At 46.6% G+C, this 12,053-nt stretch overlaps 1 protein-coding gene across 1 annotated transcript in view; it reads left to right on the top strand.

The window, feature by feature from the left end:
* The window catches only part of Lmcd1 (LIM and cysteine rich domains 1), a 57,621-nt gene extending 46,065 nt beyond the window's left edge, over positions 1-11,556 (top strand). Inside the window, exons 5-6 of the mRNA XM_005333845.4 lie at positions 8,645-8,860; positions 10,899-11,556. Of these exons, the coding sequence (XP_005333902.2) occupies positions 8,645-8,860; positions 10,899-11,057 (375 nt within the window). The 3' untranslated portion in view covers positions 11,058-11,556. The remainder of the gene's footprint in view (positions 1-8,644; positions 8,861-10,898) is intronic.
* The last annotated feature ends 497 nt before the right edge of the window (positions 11,557-12,053 follow it).

Raw genomic sequence — 12,053 nt, 5'->3', positions numbered from 1 at the left:
TCTTTACTACCTGGGTTGTGCCAGGCACTGTGTTCCAGAGACTTCCCATTTCATTTTATTTAATCCCAAACATTGTCCTACAAAATATATTATCTCCTTTTTTTTTTTTTACAGATAAGGAAATTGAGACATTTCTTGGTAAAATTAACAGTGTTTACAAACTTCAGGTTCCAATCCATTAGAGGATACAATCCATCAATTCAGCGTCTTACAACCAGAATCTTTTCTTTTTAAATAGTTAAAGTAGAAAGAGTAGGTCAGGGTAGTAAAGATTTTTTTTTCTAGAAACATTTATTTCAGGGCTATGTATATGATCAGATTAGGATATAAAGTATATTTTCTACTGTGGATCACAGACAAGAGCGAAAATTTTGAAAAGCATAAAATTCTCTAGTCACCTTGCTGTTGATCACTTAAGCCAGAATTAGAACCCAGACCTGCCTCACCCCAAACTTCACCCAGATCCTAAATGACAGTAGCTCCCATCTCCAGAGCACCCAGGAGGCTCCAATAGAGCAGGACACATCAAGACTTTCCTACTGAACCGTGGACCAAACAGCATCCTGCTGGCTGGTCCTGGAGCCCGTGCCGGCCAAAGCTGGATCAGAGAACCACATTCCAAAGCCCGTGTTCCTACCCACAGAATGGGGAGCCTGTTCCTTTTGCACCATGAGAAACCTTAGAAAGGCTGTGGTGTGGGGACACAAAACATAAGGGAGCTAAGGTTGCAGAAATGATTTAGGCCAGAAAAGGAAGGAAAAAAAAAAAAAAAACCCTTCTGGGATACAAAAAGCCACAAAGCAAAAATGGTGCCTGATCACCATAAGAGGAATTGGGGAGATGCTGTTTATAAATAAATTGTGAGTATTTGTGTTGGAAAGAACCCAGCGCCTGGATTCAAGGCCCTTGTGTTAATATTTACTGTATTGTAATGGTGAGATTTTCACAAGGCGCTCTGGGTTTAGACTGGGTAGGCTTTTGGATAAGAACCTTCCAGAAGAAAACAGCATGACTGAGACAGGATTTCTGGCAAGCCCGAGGGAGAGATTATTACTGGGGTCGGAGGCCTCTCCTTATCTGCAGATCGCTCTCTGAAGGCCAGCACAGCTCGGTGCTTAGGGATGGTTCTTCAGCCGTGTATGCTTTGGCCACTTTCCTGAATCTGCTGAGGCCTGAATCACATGGTATCTTGGCTGCTTCATTTCGGAAGCTGGGATAATTCTGCGTGTCGATATTTAACGCCCCTGTTACCTGATGCTGCCTAGGGTTCTATCCCAAGGCGAGTAGCTTAAATCAACAGTGTTGACTTTGCTCACAAATTGTCCCCTTGGGCAGGGCTTATCGAGGGATGCCAGTGTGAGTTTTTCTCATCATGGAGGTGTTTGGCCTGGACACAGCCGGGCTGGGTGGGCAGAGCATCCTCATCTCTCCCCCTCTATCTCTGCAAGGTGGTTTCACGTGATTTCCCAAGCACAGGAGCCACAGAGCACCAGGACCTCCTTTCCTGTCTGCTCAGGGCTCCCCCAGGGTGAGTGCTCAGAGGGCCCAGAGAACAGCTACCCACACGGCCCCTGACTTACAGTGGCTCCACTTAAAATTGTTTTGAGTTTGCAGTCCTGCAAAAATGACAGGCATTCAAGGAGGAACTGAACTTCAAATTCCAATCATCTACGGGGACAGGAATTTGTGATTTCAGGCAATAACTGAGACCCCCCCCCGGTCAGCTACTCGATTATGACATTAGTCAGTCGATGCACTCTAGCACTCCCGGGGACGGTGCTGGTAATCTAGGATGCTCGTAGGTCAGGAATCGTCAAGGTATTTTCAACTTACAAAATTTTCTCCTTTCAATGGATTTATCAGGACATAAGCCCATTGTAAGTCTAGGAGCAACTTCTTTGCCTTGTGACCATCTGGGACACCATGAAGCATTATTTCCTCCACTTTCTGTTCCATTCAGTTTAGTCACCAAGCTGGGGCTATTTTCAGGGAGAGGGAATTCAACTCCAGGTTGGTCAGAAACGTACCCAAGGATTTGCCAACAGGACTTGGAAACATGGGAAATGCAGGAACCCCACAACCCCACGGGGGCTCAGCTTTGGAGGCAACAAATCAAATCCACATCTCATCTTGCTGACAGCCACTGTCTACAAATCTCCAAGGCCCCACACATGGAACAGTCAAAACCTTTCACCTCAACAATTTCAACTAGGAATCTTCTTTCATTAACTAACTTCACTCTGTGAAACTTAGAAGCCAGATAGGACAGAAAAATTTCATTGGCACTGAGGTCAGCAGAGGCCAATGTTCTATTTATGAAAGGTTTCCTCCACATTTTCTCTCTCTAGGAGAAAAATACTCTGCAAACAAGGTTCTATGGAAAGTGGTGAAAATATCCCTCATGGCCAAAGTCTGGTTTAAGATAGTTGGGAGCCAAGAACCAGCCAATATGTTAAGAATCATTCTCCTCTACACTGTTTACACTGGTCCTAAAGGTGTTTGCCTGTACCACATCCTCAGCGTAAGAAAGGTCATGTGGCTTGCTCAGAGCGAGTCCAGATTGGAACATTGTAGGATTCAAAATGACCATTGTGGGAACTGAGCCAAATAGGTGATGTCATTTTTGCTGAACATATGTATAAAATAGTGTTTTAGCACTCAACAATAGTGGTTCTCCGGGTGCAGGCCCCACTATCCCAGTGTCCCCGGGGAGCGTGCACATTCTCATGCCCCATCTCAGACCTCCTGGATCAGACATGCAAAGGAAGGAGACTTATGACCTGTTTTAACAAACCCTCTATAGGAATCTGGGGCAGGCTTAAGCCTACAACCACCACCTTGGGTTCTGGTGGAGGAGGGGTGAGTCAGAGGCAGGAAGCAGACCTTCCAAGCTGGGAGGCTTGCTGTGGACCTGGGTAGTGGCTGGTGATGAACAGATAGTCAGCTCGATTCCTTCTCTTGGATAAAAGGTGATTTCAACTAATCATTATTGATTGCTTAAAAAGTCCAATGATTTCATTATCTCATTTAAGCCATATAACAGTCCTAAGCTGCTGCTGTTATGGGTATCCCTATTTGGCAAGTTAAAAAAAAAAAAAATCCCAAGGCACAGAAAGGTTAGGTAACTTGCGAGGTTACACAGCAACGGGTCCAGACAGTCTGACTTGAGAACTCCCTTCTTGACCACCCGATGCATTTTAGAAATAGTGAACCTCAGTACAAAAAATCATGGTAGGAAGTTAATTAAGTTTGTGCAGAGACAGATGAGACCAGGATCCTAGGACCCAAATAAGCTGGGGGTTCTAACTCTGGGATGCCAGCCTGTACCCGGTGGCTGAGGGGCCACCAGATGGACAGCCCTAGGACCACCTCAGATCTCTCATCCTTTGAGATGACCCGGGAAGGGACCCAGAAAACAGCTCAGAGGTAAGAAGAGCAAATTGTTTGCTGAGACAGAGTGACCATCAGCACCCAAAATGTTTTCATGAAACAACCATTGATACCATTTTTTGAAAAGGCTAATGGAGCTAAAAGCCAGATATATTAGGGAGACCCCCAAGGGAAGAGAGAGAGAGGGGCTTGAGGAAGCACTTTCAGACTGTTGAGAAGGTGGAGACTCAGCTCCATGAAAGAATCTCCCTCACTTCATCCAAGCTACCACCCGAGTTCTCTCCCCGCCACTCCTCCCTTCAAAGACCTGCAGTGGCTCCCTATGGCCTCCAGAGTGAAGTTCCAACTCATACCATGGATTCGAATTGACCTGCCATCACCCAGGCTGTCTTTGGGGCCTTGTTTCCTGGACTCCCTTCTAAGGGTGCCTGTCGATGTGCCACGGTGACAAATCCAGGTGTTTTCATGGCCCTCTGCTTCCACTTACTTCCATATTCAGCCACATCTGGAGACCTGGAGTGCTACCACCTGGGTGTAATTTCATGGGCCAGTGAGTCCCTTCTGTGTAGGAGGAAAAGGGCTGCTGCAAACTTCACTCTGTGAAACTTAGAAGCCAGACAGACAGAAAGCTCACTTTGTACTCTGAACCGTCCCTGCCAAATCGTTGACAATCCCCAGCTTGGCGGCGGCGGGGCTGGTGGCCATGAATGGGTGCTGACTCATCACTTGTTTCTGGTTCAGACCCTCTGACGTGTTCCAGGCCGGCAGGGCTCCTTCCAGGCCGGCAGGGCTCCGTCCAGGCAGGAGCAACAGAGATTTCATTTAGGTGAGGGATGGACGCCCTCTGCTCCCGTGGGCGGAACGGAAACCGAAAGTCTAGCATGTTCTGAGGGGCCTTATCAGGCAGAGAGGATGGAGCCGAGGGCCCTCCCTCCCAGCTCAGCAGACACGTTCCGTGTCTAGACATCTGCTTTACGGCTGCTACTCGGCTTGGGGTCAGATGCATGTACAAGGCTGCTCTTTGTCACATGGTTTTCTTGCCCCGATTTCCACCATTTTAATCTTTTTGTCCTCTTTCATATATACAAGTATGATAAACACGGAAATGACACCAGGTGAGAGCACTGGCTAGCGTCCAGGCTCTGTGTCAAGCCAGCTTTCTGTTACCGTCACTAACTCCTGAGATAATCCACTTATAAGAAGGAAAGGGTTATTTTGGATCCTGGATTCAGACGTCTCAGGCCTGCTCCGTGTGACTGGTTTTGTGTCTGTGTGAGGCAGTACATCCGGGCGAGAATGGGTGACAGGGCAAAGCTTCCCACCTCACAGCAGCCAGGAAACAGAGAAAGAAGAAGAGACTGTGGTCCCAATATCCCCTCCCCAGTGACTGAACTTATGTCCACGAGGTTCTACCTCCTAGAGGTTCTGCCACCTCCCCGTGGCACTACAGGTTGGGACCAAGCCTTTAACACTCGTCCCTGGGGAACACTCCCAATCGGAACTTCAGCAAACTCTTTAACGTTTACCTCCCTATAGGCACAAAGAAAAATAATAACCATTTCTATTTTGACTGACACCATAGTTGGTGCTTAGCAAGTTAAAATTATCATCTCAAGTCCAAGGTCAACAAATATTTTCTGTAGATGGTCAGGTAGTAAATATTTCAGGCACTGTGAGTCACCAGCCCAAATTAATGGCATCCTGTAAGCGCCTTACATAATAAAACAAATTTCTACAAGATTTTTATAGATGAAATTAAAAATGCAGCAATCATTCAATGTATTTTAGTCTTGAAATCTAGATCTACTAATGAGAAGAGCCAAATTCTTTTGGGGTGGGGGAGAAAACGTGTCACTTCCTTGAAGAGTGCCAGGGTGTCATTTATGGATCAGGATGTAAAAGCCACGAGATGTGGTAGAGAGAACTTGGCTTTGGAGTCGGGTTTTATTTCACCCAAAACCAACGTAATACAAAAGACGAAATGCAGACCTGGCCCTCCAACCCCAGCTCTGCCTTCTGTCCCTTGTGCTAGGGATCTGATCCTGGATCTCTCTGAACCTCAGTTTTGCCATCTCTAAGGGGGAATATAATGATTTTCCTAATGTGGAGATAACTCTAGGAGGAGAAATAATTCTTTGATTTGCATCTGGGGTATTAGCAATGAGGGCCAAGTCCTGAGCTGAGTACCGGTCCCAGATCGGAAATAAGGGCATGGAATCTGTCATCACTGCTGGGCCTTTCAGGAGCAGAAGAGGACTCAGAGGGGCTCAAAGATTTAAAGGGAGCGGTGCAGACACTTCTCAGAAGAAGATATAAAATCAATCAACAAATATATGAAAAAAAATGTTCAACATCTCTAGCAATTAGAGAAATGCAAATCAGAACTACTCCAAGATTTCATCTCACTCCAGTCAGAATGGCAATTATGAGCAATACAAGCAACAATAAGTGTTGGCGAGGATGTGGGGGAAAAGGCACACTCACACGTTGCTGGTGGGACTGCAAATTGGTGCAACCACTTTGGAAAGCAGGATTGAGATTCTTTAGAAAACTTTGAATGGAACCACCATTTGACCCAGCTATCCCACTTAGAGAACCTACAATCGGCATACTACAGTGACACAGCCACATCAATGTTTATAGCACCTCAATTCACAATAGCTAAAGTATGGAACCAATCTTCAATAGATGAATGGATAAAGAAAATGTAGTATATATACACAGTGGAATATTTCTCTGCCATAAAGAAGAACGAAATTATGACATTTGCAGGTAAATTGATGGAACTAGAGAATATCATGCTAACAGAAATAAACCAAACCCCCAAAACCAAAAGCCAAATGTCTTCTCTGATAAGCGGATGCTGATCCATAATGGGATGGGAGTGAAGGAACTTTGGATGGTGCAAAGGGGAGTGAGCAGAGGGAAAGGGGCATGGGGAAGGAAAGGATGGTGGAATGCAATGGACATTATTACCCTATATACCTGTATGATTACTGGCGCGGCTCGGCACCATGTTCAGCCAGAGGAAGTAGAAGTTATGCTCCATTTGTGTACAGTATGTCAAAATGCATTCTGCTGTCATGTGTAACTAATTAGCACAAATTAAAATGTAAAATTTAAAAAGAAGAAGAAGATTTAATAGGATAAAACTGTCATGTTCCCATTCTTTAGAAGACGGAAACAGGCAATTTAGAGATGTGCGTTGGATGAACATGTGAAGGAGTGAACCAACAGAGGAACTCTGGTAGCTCTGTGTGCTCCTGGGGAAAGAGGGCAGAGTCCTGGAGTCTGGTTCCCGGGCTCTCTTGCCCTCCCCAGGAACTTTACAGGAACTGCAGCCAGGGAGCAGCAGGAGGCGAGTTCTACTAGGGCTCCCGAGCCAGCCAGTGGCAATGTTACTGCTAATGAAAGGCAGAGTGCCCGATGCAAAGAGGACCAGAGAGAGCCAGGGCCCCGAGGACTCTGGGAAGCTGCTTTGCTTCTCTGAGCCATGCAGAAGCTCTTCCTTTGCCAGGTCAGAATGCGCTCTCTGGGACCCTCCTAGCCCTTCAGACAACCCCCTGTGGCCAGTCCACCACTAGGTGGAGGAGACAGATGCACATCCCTCAGACACCCAAGCACGCAGCATGTAGGTACTCGAGAAGGTGGGGCACTCTTTCCAGCACACGACTTCCTTCCAAAGGGGACAGTGTGCAGAGAGGGGAAACTGAGTCACTTTACAGTGGAGAAACCTGTCACATCAGAGCATATCTGAATAAAGTCTGTACTGCACTTGATGTGGCACAATATTGGTTAGTTGTGTCACTAATACCATATTAATGTAAAATGTAAAGAACAGAAAAAAGTTTGGTGTAGGGTACGAGAATCCTCTCTTTTTACTATTTTTTCCCCTGTAAATCTAAAACTGTATAAAAATTAAAAAGCTTGTCAAAAAAATAATGATGCAATGATAAATGATCCACTCAAAGTGCAAGGTAGAGCAAGAGATTAGAATGTAACCAAGTGTGAGTGGTCTACTGAGAGGCCTCAGATTCCACATTGTAACTGATTTTTTTTTTTCGGTCCCGGGGATTGAACCCAGGGGCACTTAACCACTGATCCGCAGCCCCAGCCCTTTTTGTTTTTTCTTTGGGAACAGGGTCTTCCTACATTGCTGAGGGTCTTGCTACATTGCTGAGGGTCTTGCTAAGTTTCTGAGGCTGGCTTTGAACTCTCAATCCTCCTGCCTCAGCCTCCCAAGTCACTGGGATTACAGGCGTGTGCTGTTTCATCCAGCTGCAAGTGACTTTTGAGAAACCATCTCCTGTCTGATTCTGACATGCTACCAGAGAATGCTATCCACAGTTATCTAGGAAGGCTACAAAAAGACACCTCTTTTCCTTTTCCAACTTTCTATCAATGTCGGGCCAGGTAGCCTTCATATATTTCAACCAAAACGAACGTAAAACAAAAGACGGAACACCGCCGTCGCTCTGAGAATCTAGCCATGTTGGGGTTGTGGCTCATTGGTAGAGCACTTGCCTGACATGTGTAAGGCATTGGGTTTGATCCTCAGCACCACATCAAAATAAATAAAGGTTTGTGTCCAGTACAACTGAAAAAAAAAAAAAAAGAAGAATCCAGCCATCTTACCTAAATCATTAAAGAGAATTTGCAAAAAGGTCCAAACAATGTTTTTAAATTTTTCTTCTCACTAAATTTTTAGTTTTGGAAAACATAGCTTTGGGTAGGGGGGGATGCTTATTTTTGTGATGCTGGAAATTAAACCCAGGGACTTTGCTCATGCAAGGCAAGCGCCCTACCACTGAGCGCACTCCCAGACTCAGTTATTTTAGTAATACATGTCTACGTTAGCATGTTCTTTAAGTTCATGGTGGTCATTTTAATTGGATAAATATTTAAATGTTTCTCTGTTATTATTTCTCTTATGGTAAATAGCAATAACTGTTACCCACATGAACAAGAACTGGACTGGGACCTCTCAATAATTTCTGCCATACAAAGAATACTGAGACCAAATGATTTGAGAATTCTTGGGCTACATACAGCATTTTATTTACTCCTCTCAAATAACCTATTAGGTAGACAATGTAATTATCCTTCTTTGAGGGTGATAAAACTGAGGAACAGAGAGGTATATGAACTTGTCCAAAGTTGCACAGGAAATAGGCGAGGGGTGGGATTCAAGCTCTCATTGTCGCCAGGCTTTCCTGACTACCTGTATCATTGTGCTTCTCTCCTACCTTTCCAGTTCTGTGAGCTCTGCAAGGAAGCAGCCCCGGCCGACAGCCCCGTGGTCTACTCAGACAGGGCAGGCTACAGCAAGCAGTGGCACCCAGCCTGCTTCGTGTGTGTCAAGTGCTCCGAGCCGCTGGTGGACCTCATCTACTTCTGGAAGGACGGAGCACCCTGGTGTGGCCGTCACTACTGCGAGAGCCTGCGGCCCCGGTGCTCTGGCTGCGATGAGGTGGGCACCAGCTGGCCGGGTGGAGAGAGGAGCTGCTCCCTTTTGAGGGAGGGAACCTGAGGCCTGGGGGTTGGCGGCTCTGCTGGGGATGTGCTCTCCAGGCTGGGAAACCGAGGTAGACCCCTGCTAAGGCCCCCGTTTCTTCCTCTGCCAAACAGGACTCCCACACTTGCTCCCTCCCGTGTGTGGTTGGGAGAGGTCACACACAGTCCTGTGGGGTCCTGTCCTGGGCACACCGTCCAGCACTTAGTGAGTTCTCAGAAGAACGCTGTGGGGTACACTGGAGGCAGATGGCCCCAGGGCCAGATCAGTCCTGGGCTTCCCAAACACCTGCACCTCGGTTCTTGTCATTTATAAAGCGTTAAATGAGACTAGGACCTTCCCCATGGGGACAAAGGAGATAATGCAGGAAGATGCTTGCACAGGGCCTGGCCTGGCTGCTCATAAGTGGGAGCCGCTGTTGGTCTCACCATGAAGTACCACGACATGTGATGGAACGTGATGGAATGTGAGATGGCAGAACTCCTGGAACACAACACCACATGTAAAGACGGCCTCGGACAGAGTCCAGTCTCCAGTAGGGGAGATGAAAGGAGCCATGACAGTATACCAATAATGACAACTAGAACGATAATTATATGATTACAATAGCAGTGTGTTCTTTGGAGGCAGAAGACGCACTTCCCCTCATCTCTGGCACAGGCAAGGGTCTGAGCCAAAGTCTGCCATCTCCTGCCACCTTCTACCTGTGGGTCCCGACAGGAAGGGAAAAGCTTGCACTGTTTCTGAGTGACATGAAGAAGGAAAAGGGCTGTGGCAGGCGCACCCCATCACCTCACTATCGAGGGGACAACAGGATACTCAAAATCTCAATTCTCCCTCTTCTCTTTTTGATGTTGTTGTTGTTGTTGTATTGGGGATGCACTCCAGGGGCACTGTATACTGAGCCACATCCCCAGCCCTTTTTATTTTTTTTATTTTAAGACAGGATCTCACTAAGTTGCTTAGGGCCTTCACTAAATTGCTGAGGCTGGCCTTGAAATTTTGATCCTCCTGCCTCTGCCTCCCACGTCACCACACCCAGCTGTCCATCATCTTTTATTTTTTTTAGCATTTTTTTTTAGTTGTAGATGGACACAATACCTTTATTTATTTATTTATTTTTGTGGTGCTGAGGATCAAACCCAACATCTCACACATGCTAGGCAGGCGTTCTACCACTGAGCCACAACCCCAGCCCTCCATCATTCCCGTACTTTAGGCATCATGTGCCATTATTATCTCTCAATGATCCTCCAGAGACAGACTATCAGGGTGCAGGCATTTTACACAGGAGAAAAGGACAGATGAGAAAGGTGGATGGTACCCAGACAGAATTCAAACTTTGGGCCAGTCCCTTCCCCCAGCATTCTGTGTGTCATGGTTCATTTTGCACTCACAAACCCTAGGCATGGGAAATGTATGTGTCCCCATTTTACGAACATGGAAGCTAAAGCTCAGGGAAAGTAATTTGGCCAAAGTCATGGAGCTGGTAAATGTCTATATGAAAGCTCATTCCTGATTCCTCTTTCACACCAAAGTCTCTAAGCATGTTACTCCATTCTTCCTGGGCCTCGGGGCTCTTCGAGTATGTATGTTCCAGAGTGTCACTTTATTGCAAGCCCAAGTGACCCTCTGGATTCTTGCTCTTGAAGATTGGCAGCTTATTTGTCATGCACTGCCCTCATCCTCGCGGGGGATGTAGAATCCAGTCTCAACCAGCCTTTGCATTTTCACACAAACATCCCAGGTGCCATATAAATAAAAACCTGTCTCTAACAGAAAGTTTTTTGTTATTTTGTCCATCTGAGAAGCTAAGAGGCCACCAAAGAGTACCCTGACTACATCAGATTTGCATCAGGTTTCACCACTGAGGCACTTAAAGGTCAAAACAAGATGGGATGGGAGGAAGCACCACCAGCCCACAAACGGGCCCTGGGTTCACTGTCTCCACCTAGGTTCAAAACTTGATCCGTGTGTCTTCTGCTTCCCTTTCTAGATCATCTTCTCAGAGGACTACCAGCGCGTGGAGGATCTGGCCTGGCACCGGAAGCACTTTGTCTGTGAGGGCTGTGAGCAGCTGCTGAGTGGCCGGGCCTACATCATCACCAAGGGCCAGCTCCTGTGCCCCACTTGCAGCAAGTCTAAACGCTCCTGAGGGGCAGCCCGCCCACAACCAGAAACCACCAGGTCCCTCTGAGAAGCCGAGGCCATCCTCAGGAGCAGATGGGACAGCCAGGAAGAAACATAAACAGTGATTTCTTTTTTTTCCAGTGGGAATATAAGAATATTCTAGATTGAGTGGTGATGGATCCTTGAGGGTCAGTAGTTGCAAAACCAGAAATATTCTAAGAACTCTTAGAATGGGTTTGTTTTTGTGGTGGTGGTGGTTTCCCAGCTACAGCCTCCTAAAGACATAGATGGTACCCGGAGAGGGAGCTCTAGGGGGAATTTCCCAGAATGCAGTTCTCTCCCTAGTGAGCCCGTCACGTAGCTGTAGGATGCGAGCTGTGTTTTGGACATGGGAGCTCCCCTGGGAACAGGCTGTGATCCCAACTGTCACTTGTTGTCTCTTTCTTTCAAGTGGAATTTGGATTTTTAAATAAACAACTATTTTTGGCATGAAAAAAATATCAATAAAAGTTTTATGAAGTCTACAGATACCTTTATCCAATTATTTACAACACAGCGGTGGTTTTGCAACATCCAGTTAACCCCATCTTCCTCAAGGATGGTGCTAGCAGGAAATGCGGTAAATGCTCATGAGCCCCTTCATCAAGTGTCTCCCGAGCCCCTTCATCAAGTGTCTCCCGGGATTTCCTTTGGATGTACATTTCCCCAGACAGAGACCCCCCCTCCTGTCCTGCCATTACAGAAACTCCCAGATCACTGATGGAAAACAGCTTCCCATTTCCTGGCACATCAGAAAGTGGCCTCCCAGGAACTGAGGAACTTCTCTTTAGCCGGGGACCCAACCCAACTGCCCTTGGAGCCGAGACAGATACTGAACCCTTGTGGAAGTAGGACCCAGAGAGTGTGGGCAGCTCTCAAACAAATCCACCTAAGCCCAACCATAGGGTGCCACAGGGGACATGGGTACAGTATGCATAGCTCTTAAAAAATAGGGACTTATGAGAAATCTCTCAATTTTAGA

The sequence above is a fragment of the Ictidomys tridecemlineatus genome, chromosome 16, assembly GCF_052094955.1.
Source record: "Ictidomys tridecemlineatus isolate mIctTri1 chromosome 16, mIctTri1.hap1, whole genome shotgun sequence".
In the NCBI taxonomy this organism is placed as follows: domain Eukaryota; kingdom Metazoa; phylum Chordata; class Mammalia; order Rodentia; family Sciuridae; genus Ictidomys; species Ictidomys tridecemlineatus.
This window is presented reverse-complemented; position numbering and strand designations above follow the sequence as displayed.